Below are 9,805 nucleotides of genomic sequence, written 5' to 3' on the forward strand. Positions count from 1 at the left end.
TTTAAGAACTTGTCTTTGCTCCTAAGTTGGCCGTAATACCTATTATTTATTTTCCAAGCAAGATTATTGGACGATAGTCTTCGGTAACGTCGCAAAGTTTACGGTCCATCGGTTTTCGCGTAGGTGCGTCCCTGTGGCGCGGATACCAACGACCCGGAGCGACGGACGGACGAAAGGAAGAGTGAGAAGAAAAAGCTTTTCCCGCCGGCGATGAATCGAGCACGCGTAAATTATCATTCATCCGGCGAACGTGACGCGCAAAAGAGGAACTCGCGTGCGCGCGCGAGCGCGGTGGCACGGAAAAAAAAGGACAAAAGGGATCGCGAGCGGCGGATGGGAAAGGAGGGTGGAAACGAACGGATGGGCGGAGGGGTGGCATCCGGCCGATCTCGTTAATGGCGAGCCAGAGGCATCGAAGCTAACCCCGATTCGACACACATACGAAAAAGCTTTCCGGCTTGTCGTCCGCACGGATTTGTGTCAACTGCGACGCGAAGCGGCAGCCACGAACTTTACGAGGGTGCCGTTCGGAGGAGGATGAGGCGACGCCACGGCGGTGGCGGCGGTGGGCGGAGGAGCGAGGGGTGGGATGCGCCTGTCGATATTCACAAGCTCGCTAAATTACGAGAACTTCATTTCTGCTCAAAATCTCTCCTTGAAGGTGCGAGAGCTTCCGCTTCTAGGACAGCGATGGTCCTCGGGAAATACCGCAGAATATTTCTGCTTCTACTCCGTGACTGTCAGCGTGGATCCGGCGTTTGCTTTATATATGAAGCACGCTTCGTGATCGCGAGACGTTGCGGAGGGTTGCGATTAATTTGGAATTCTATAATATAATATACAGACTTTGACGATAAAAGATAGGATCGCTGAATAATTGGGTCAGTCGGACATTCGCGATATCAAAATAATCTTCGAATGATACAATTCCCCATATAATAAATAATTAATAAATATATAATAATCTTTAAAAAATAATAATCTTCAAATGATACAATTTTCCATTTAATAAATAATTAATAAATAAATATTATTATTATATTATATAACATTAACATATTATTAAGTTGCATTATACAAACATAAATAATTCACTCAATTGTATTTGCTGTGGATTTTAATTTCAAGCATTGAACTAAATATCCAGATTATTAAGACAATTATCTGATGTTTCTCAGTCATTAATACTGAAGTTGTTTCAATTTTCTATCAATTACACTGATCTTGTCGACAGGTGCTATACTGTCTCTCATTGTATTTTAATACATTAACTTATTAGAATTTAATTTTTACGCGTTATTAATTTACTAGGCTGCGCCGGGCCAACTGTGTTCATCTAAGTTTAACACTTTTGAGCCTCTTTACTCCAGTTGGTTTTAATTAAGAAGCTGCACGATTGGAAAATTATCATTTGCCTCGTTTATTTGAAATCATCGGTACAAAGGCATATCCTTCAACTTGTACACCTTTATCCGACAGCTTCTCTCGTGCGCAATGAAAAGCGCGAGGGAGAAACCGCTCAGAGCATTGTGGTGTACAGATTTGCAGCATTACTGGGCAGTACTAGGCGATTTCTGGGCATTACTTGGGGCATTATAAAGATAAAATAAGATAAAATAAGATAGAACAAGATAAATAAGGTAATAAGATAAAGTAATGCCCACTGGGCATTAGTGGGCATTACTTTATCTTATTACCTTATTTATCTTGTTCTATCTTATTTTATCTTATTTTATTTCCCCCCCCTCCTTGCTCTTTTGCATTCGAGCGAACGAGAGAGGAGACTGACAATGAGATAGAAAGGGAGGAGGAGCATTCCGACGCCTCGGATTTGCAGTACCGAACGCAGCTATTGAGAATCCCCCCCCCCCCCTTGCCCTGCTGGTGTGATACTCCGTGGCTCCGGTGTGCCGGGGATGAGAAACGGGGCGAGCGCGCGGGAGACTCGTCAAGTGTGTTCCGCGCGACCGTAGCATCGCTCGAGGGTGACGAGCGTGACGACTGGCGGCGTGTGTGTGGGCCAACCTTCTCGCGACCGCTGGGGCGTGCGGTCCCGCACGCGTCTCTCGTCTCTCTGGTCCCGCGGGACGCTGGCGCGTTCCGCTTTTTAAAGAATAGTAAAAACAAACCGGCCGTGGAAGGGTTGATCGCGGTATTTATTAACGTCGTTTATCGGAGCAACCGAGACCGTCGTTTTAATTGCGATTTAAGTGACGGTATTGGTCGTTGGGGCAAGTAGGAGCATATGTTGGGGCATGCGACGCGAACAGACTCCTTCGGAGTCTCGACCTCGTTCGCCGGAAATCTACGTCGACGTCCGCAACGTGCGCACTTCCGGGTCGTAGATCCGCGATCGAGATATTTCAACAATGTATACGCGAGTAGAAAAGATAGTAGCTCGTTACTTGTAACGAAGTTACAGTTGCAGTTACTAGTTTTTGGTAACTCTAAGTTCACCTCGTTACTTTCTCTTTAAACCTCCACAGATCACATCAGGCCTCGCATTTACGCATAAACGCTTTACAATTCATGTGCAGATTTGATATTTTTATTTTCATTGCAAGAAAGTAACTGCAAAGTAACGACTCGTTACTTTTAGAGTAACTGTAACGCGTTACTTTTCAGAATTGGTAACTTGTAACTGTAACATTGTTCCGGATTCAATTATGAATCGCGGTCTGTTCGTCACCGGCGTGATGGCAGCATCAGCCGGGTCAGAGCGTGCAGCGCCACAGGAGCGCGGTGCGCGCATGCCCGATCGTGACTCGAGGCGACGGCGCTTCGTCACGTCCGTTACCGGCACCCTTTTGGCTCATGGCAACGATACCGAGTACACGCGTCGTGAAGTGCAGAAGATCTTTGTAGTGCTCTAGTGGACTTTCTCATCCGAGAACTGACTCAGTGTGAACATTCAGTGAACACTTCGCAGTGCTACACATTCAGGACATACGATACAGCATCACCGGCAGCGCAAGCTCACCACGCTTCGCACGCCGGCGTAGCGTGGACACGGCTCACGGGCATCCGCATTCACAAGGCCGGCTTCAGATAAATACTATCGACCCGTGCAAGTGATTAAGAGACTTCTCATCCCCGTTCTGTAATTGACTGCTCGAACTGTAAGCTTTTATACTTATTAAACTGACACGGTATTTTACTCAAACGCCAAGAGTGTTCGATCACGTGATTACTACCCTCGCATGCGTGCATCCGTTCCCCGAGTCTCTCGCCGCAAAGCCCTCTCACCCTGCTTCCATCCGCAGCGGTCCAGCGAGCTCTCCCAAAAGAGAATCGCCAACAAACATTTTTAACGAAAAAAAAAAACTGTAACTGCAACTAGATACCTACTTTTATAGAGTAATATAGTGTATTAAAATGTACACGCAATAACCAAAGGGGTAAAATCTTGAGGAAATTTCGCGCACATTATTCCGATTGTCATGTGTAATTTATATTTGTTCTACAGTGGACGAAAACGGGCAGTGCGGTGCAGTGAAATGTGTACGTGGCGCATCCTGTGTGATGTAACGCGACGGAGTTCCAATAATGTGGATTATAGCGAGGGAGAGCATTCGACTCGTCAGTGAAGAGTAAGTCGATCTTTTAGTCTTTTAGATGCTGATCCTCTTCGTTAACATAAAAGAAGGAATCGATATAATGTCGGAAGAAGTAAAATCCTGGAAGAACTTCGCGCACAGCATTATTCTAATTGTCAAGTATTATTTATGTCTGAGGGTGTGCTTTCCTACAGTAACGACGTGATTTTGTTTCTTTTGTGTTGGTCATCTCGCAAAGAGATTTAAATACATAACAGATCGACATAACAGATCAAACATTTTTGCTTCGCGTGGAAATTATACTGTCGATATATTTAACGAGCCGATTAATTTTTTGGCGCTCTTATCAGTTTATTCGATACGAATGTCGGCGACCTTCACCTTGCGCCGATACTAACTCACTGTTTTCTCAAGCCAGAAAATTATTCGCGCTGCTCTTTCTCTTCAAACGTGTGGAAAGAATGGAAATGATACAACGAGAATACATACATACATTGAGACGAAGAATATTAATTTGCTTTTAAACTACGTACTTCATCGATAAAAGAAATAATAATCAAAAGCTTAATTCACAACGTGCTCTTTGCGATTGAAAACATTCTGTTTTGTATGCAAATCAATAAGCTCTTAAAAAAACTTTGTCAGCAATGTACAATTGTACAGTTTATCCATTTTTTAAACTCATTTATTGACCACAAAATAGACTGTTTCTAGGCGCAGAGAGCATGTCGTAGATCAGACTTAAAGATCGAAGACTGTGATTTACTCCAGTTTTCCTCAACATTTTTTTTTCAAACACTATCGACGCTTTTCTCTCGCGTTATTGATTTAGAATGAACGGGAACTTACTTGAACCACTTGACTATCTTGCACACACCCATGTTGCGCGCGGTCGAGCCAAACAAGCGCTGCCAAACTCGGACGGGTTGATCGACGTCGCCGACGAGCACCAACGCGAGGACTTGAAACACCCGCGGGAGCGATCGCGCGCGATCCGCTCGCTTCTCGCGACTGAGCTGCGAAACCGCGGTGGCAATGCATGCGGACGATAGTCGCCGATGGGCGTAGTTTTAGGCACGGCTCCGGCAATCGTTCCCACTCCAATCTTTCACCCTGTAGTTTTCGATCGATCGGCTGATCCCTCCACGTCGAAGCAGCGATAAACGGAAGGACGAGGTATCAAGGTATAGATTTAAGGTTGAAAAATCCATTCTATGAAAACGAACACGCCATTATAGGGAGCTCGATTGTGCAAGGGATCGCGTTGCGGCAGTTCTGTGCTTTCCGCGGATTTAAAAGGACTGAACTGTATTTGGATCTGTGCGAAATAGTTCGCCGTTAGTATCGCCGCAATGTAAATTGTTATTTAAATTTATTAAAATTTACGTAGCAATACTAACAGTGAACTATTTCGCACAGACAATGTCGCATAGATTAATGTCCATTTCTATTAATTCAGATCAATATTAATCTCGGTTTAACCTTTGTCGTGTCTCTTACTATTCGTCTCTATCCGAGGTAGCGGGTTAATGACTACTCCTGGATTAGCTTAGATAATAATATTAGCTGTGCTTTATTTCGGTACAATCTAATAGCCGTCTCTTAACCAACAACTCTCTGTTTCGTGTATCCCTACGCCGCGCCGTGCGCATGTCCATGTATTCATACGCGACTAGGGAACCGTCTCCATACACTACAACCTTCTTTTTACCTTTTTCTAGTTCTAAGGTCCGGTTTCACCAACGTTGGTTAACCTTAGCTTAATTTGTTCTTTGTCTCTTTCCAACTGTTACTTTAGAAAGAGACAAACATGAATTAAACTAAGATTAAAGTTAAACGACGCTTGGTGAAACTGTGTCTAAGGCTTGGTTTCACCAACGTCGCGTAACTTTAAGCTTAGCTTAATTCGCTCTTCGTTTCTTTCCTGCTGTTACTTTAGAAAGAGACAAACATGAATTAAACTAACATTAAAGTCAAGCTGAGCTTAATTTGTTCTTTGTCTTTTTTTAACTGTTACCTTAGAAAGAGACAAATGAATTAAACTAAGATTAAAGTTAAATGACGCTTGGTTAAATTGTGTCTAAGGCTTGGTATCACCAACGTCGCGTAACTTTAAGCTTAGCTTAATTCGCTCTTCGTTTCCTTCCTGCTATTACTTTAAAAAGAGACATACATGAATTAAACTAAGATTAAAATTAAGCGACGTTTGGTGAAACTGGACCTAAGAGTTGGAGAAAGATGGAAAGTAAATTAACCCGAGATTAAAATGAAACTACATTGACAAAATTGGACATAAATAATCGTTTTTTGTAAGCGACAAATTATAATTGCAAATGCGTAAAGTTTTTAATTGCATTTTCCGTAACAACTATGTATTTAACAATACAAAAAATTTGTCCTATATGATAAATAGCCAATATTACATGAAAGCATAGCGTTTCGACGTTATTTGTCGCGGCATGTTTACCTGCGTTGGTAAAACTTCGAATGCCTAAACAATTATTAAGAACCGTATTAAATAATCAGCACTGTTCGGTAGTAAAGATTCATTAAGTTCTACAAACAGGCACGTTTTCAGCTGACGAGGAATCTCGTGCAATTGCGCGGTATTCCCGTGATAATTCGAGACCGCCGGCAGGCTGAATTCTTAGGCGGTAATTACACAATTCCGAAACTAGTCGGCTTTGTACGGAATCTCCGTGCGTAACGAAGCCTCCTGATAACGCGTTCCGAGTCTGCGCCTCGGCACGCCTTTTTTCGTCGGGTTGCCTCACGAGAGCACACCGGGTAAGGTAAATGTCCCTATTCCCGACCCCTATAAGGCCGACCCAACAAAAGAATGGCGTTGTCAAGCGTGACGAAAATAAATTCGATAAAGAGTTACATACTGGTGGATAGCTTCATCCATGCACTTTCCAAAAATCGTAGACTCAATCCATTCCGTCAAGTATTTTTCTAGATAGAGAGGAATAAAAGCGCACTAATGCGTGCCCCCTCTACCGACCAGCTGTGCCCAATTCCGACCGGGCATGCCCCCATTACCGACTACCTTTTTTCAGAGCATGCAAGGCGGAGGTTTCAAACGAAAAAAAAATAGTTATTTTATTTTAATTAAATGATATCAAACAATCAATATTAGCTTAACTTAACGTAATTTTACATCTCTGTCTTTTCATATAAGTACTTATGGCTTACAACGGAGACTCTTCAGAAAGGGGAACCTCTTTCTTTACTTTAACAGTCTTTTTTTTTAGTGACTTCTCTTGCCTTTTCCTCGCCTTTTCTTCTCGTTCCAAACGTTTCCTTTCTTTTTCAGCTTCGATGATACGTTTCTTTTCTTCAGCAGCTTCGAGTCTGTTTTTTTTCTTCTCTTCGGCTTCTCTTTTTTTATTAATACTAGCTAATTCGCGATTTCTCTTTCTTTCTTCGATATCATTACTCTTCTTAATTTTTTTTAATGCTTTCGCTGCATGATAAGCCTGCCACTCTCGAGAAGTCACAACGGTCGGAATTTTTTCTTTTTGGCGTCGTTTTTTGTCATCTTTCTCGGTTGGCAATGGCCAGAAAAGGGCTTTTTTAAATGATTCAGGAACATTCTGAGGCATACAGAGACCGCTCGAAAGATCATTTTCGAGATCCACGGCTTGTGGTCCTGGCGCCGTCGACTGTTGTGCGATGAACTCCAAGTCGCTATTCGCCGTCCCAGCGCAGAGGTTGTGATCGCTGTCGGGATGCTGGCACGGAAGATCCATCGATTCATCGAGTGTGGATTGGAGAGTGGAATGTCTCTGCAATGTCCTTTCATCTTCACCTATACAAAAAAAGATTTCACGTTTGATTAAAAATCAACGGGCGCTATAGAAAATCATTCCATAAACATGGATGTACTTTTTGGAGCAGTTTCACGATCAACGAGAGTTGTCGGCTGATGCAGTAAATTGTTCGTCGCGCTTTCCAATAGAGATGAATCGACATTGAAGATTTGATTATCGCCGGGGTCCTCAATGACTTTTGATAGTGAACCATCATCCTCGACTTCTATTGTTGCCTCGTCTGTAAGTGTCTCAATCAAGTCAAAATGGATAATTTTTTCTGTAATAGTCGAATCGATAAACAAGTCGTTCTCATTGAAATCAAGATTTTGCTTGAACTTCAATGACGGAATTTCTTCTTCGCCCTGATTATTGACGTCGACAATTGCATGTTGAACAGGGATTACAGTGAATTCGTGATCCGAGTATTGCTGTTTTTCTTTCTCCAGACTCGCTGTTTCCTGTTCGGTGTTCGGCATACTATTCGTATTATCGTGAGACGTTGTCGCATTGTCGCGTTGTCTTTTCGAATCTAAAGAAAGCGGGATCGGAAAAGAAAAGTTGATAGAAAAACCAAGCAAAAGATTAAAAAAAGAACCGGTAAACGCTATATAAAGAAAATGATCAGCAAACTAAAAAAAAACGAAGAAAGGAGTAAAGAAGACGAGGAAAAGTAAGATTGAAAAAAAAGATAGGATAGGATAATCGGTATTAAAGTAAATTATTAGTAAGATAAAGTTCCATTACGTTGACGAATAGCACTCCAAACTCGAAAAAGACTCTGATCCTCTAAATCGCCCGTCCACGGTTCGAGGTTTTCAGATTTCAAACGGGAAATCAGTTTCTGATAATTCACAGCATCTGGATTTAATGGATGCAAACCACAAGCCTCGAATCCTCTGCGTAGAATATTGGAACTGCTGAGTGTATCGAGAACTTGTTGAAGTAGAGATGCGAAGTGTTCCTTTCTCATTCGTATGCCGTTATGGTTCATTCTCCATTCAGTCGTCGCTTTACGCCAGGCACCTTTTGCTGGTCGAAAGAAGGCAACATCGAGTGGCTGTATTACATGCGTTGCATTGGGGTACAACGCAACGAGTATGATCTTGTGAATTCTACAGAATTCACTAAGCGCCATGGTTAGATGAGATGAGTGCCCATCCATGTACAGCACGACAGGAAACGCGATATTATTCGCAACGAGCCACGGATAAAATACGTTCGTGATATACTCAAAAAAGCATTCGCCGGTCATCCACCCGCTCTCGGTTTTTCCTATTCCCCACGAATTGGGGATACTTGCGGATATACTGGCAGGGATCCTCTCGTACGAAAAAAGTATCATCGGCGGTGCCATTACGCCAGCAGCATTAGCCATGAACAAGACGGTCAAACATTCTTTATCATCGTTATGAATAAAGTTGTACACAGCTTTATCTCCTTTTTTCACCAGAACTTTTTCGCTTTTAAGGCTGAGATATAACGCTGACTCGTCGCAATTAAAAATCCTTGTCGCATCGAGATCGGCAGCATTTTCTTTATCCAAATAAGTTTTGACTTCAGCAAACCATTTTCGTAAAGCAATTTCGGTGACTGATGATCGCGAGAATGATAAATTTTGGGCAATTCTTTGAGCCAACTCCGGGTGACGTTTGAGAAATCCATCATACCAGCTGCGGCCTGGGCAATTGTTTGTAAATGGATTCTTTCGATTGAGTTCTTTGATAAGACTTGCCACACTGGAAATGAGGACACTTTTCGTAACCGGAAATCCGCATGCACTCATATGCATCATCCACCCAACGATTTGTTGCTCTTCTTCGTCGGAAAGCACGGTCGGAGGTCCACCTTTCTTCAGAAGTACTTCAGGCTGAGACATTTTGTCGATGATAGTGGTTTTCGGTACATTATATTGGAGACTGACTGCCCGAAGTCCTCGCCCAGTCTTTGCAGCAGCTACAGCTGCTTTTAAAGTTTCTTCTGTGTATTTCTTTCTCTTCTTCTCCTTCTTAGTCTTCGCCATTTCTACCAAACAGATAACGTTTTTTTTAAAAGTAATCATTAATACTATTATTATAATACTATTATTATTGTGGTAATTATTGCTCCCATTTATCATCCCATTGTTATCAAATTTTTTTCTCACTTCTTTACCGCCAATCACAAAAATCTATAGATATCTCTACGTAATGTAATCTACGTAGCAGGGAATAAATTATTATGTACGCAGATTTCAATCATAAACTCTACAGCATTTATTACGTTTACGTGTACGGTAATGGGGACATGCAGGCGTTTTGCTGTGCCTAACCTGGACCATCGAATAAATAAAAAAATTACAGTTTCCGACTGATTTTTTTTTCCGAATATGACAATCAAACTGTAACGAACCATTTAGCGTTCGAATTATTATTACAAAAGGATTTTGAACTAAAT

General features: G+C 42.2%; 2 protein-coding genes across 2 annotated transcripts; both read right to left on the minus strand.

Moving 5' to 3' along the window:
* Positions 1–6,748: 6,748 nt before the first annotated feature.
* LOC105556191 (PERQ amino acid-rich with GYF domain-containing protein 2-like) lies at positions 6,749–7,962 on the minus strand. The gene is made up of 2 exons (XM_012003273.1): positions 7,446–7,962; positions 6,749–7,368 (listed from the first exon to the last, which is right to left on the minus strand). Exons 1-2 carry the CDS (start codon positions 7,846–7,848, stop codon positions 6,749–6,751), a joined length of 1,023 nt encoding a protein of 340 aa, XP_011858663.1. The 5' UTR covers positions 7,849–7,962.
* Positions 7,963–8,093: 131 nt separating this feature from the next.
* On the minus strand, positions 8,094–9,392 carry LOC105556192. The gene has a single exon (XM_012003274.1). It carries the CDS (start codon positions 9,390–9,392, stop codon positions 8,094–8,096), a length of 1,299 nt encoding a protein of 432 aa, XP_011858664.1.
* Between the last annotated feature and the right edge of the window lie 413 nt (positions 9,393–9,805).

This window comes from Vollenhovia emeryi, unplaced genomic scaffold, assembly GCF_000949405.1.
Source record: "Vollenhovia emeryi isolate VEMERY1.0 unplaced genomic scaffold, V.emery_V1.0 DF940243.1, whole genome shotgun sequence".
NCBI lineage: Eukaryota > Metazoa > Arthropoda > Insecta > Hymenoptera > Formicidae > Vollenhovia > Vollenhovia emeryi.

What these genes read in the sequence shown, in the direction of transcription:
- LOC105556191 (XM_012003273.1), bottom strand. Translation starts at nt 7,848, where the DNA reads ATGCCGAACACCGAACAGGAAACAGCGAGTCTGGAGAAAGAAAAACAG. An exon ending in TCGTGAAACTGCTCCAAAAA is followed by an intron (nt 7,369 to 7,445) that starts GTACATCCATGT and finishes TTTTTTGTATAG; the next exon opens with GTGAAGATGAAAGGACATTG.
- LOC105556192 (XM_012003274.1), bottom strand. Translation starts at nt 9,392, where the DNA reads ATGGCGAAGACTAAGAAGGAGAAGAAGAGAAAGAAATACACAGAAGAA.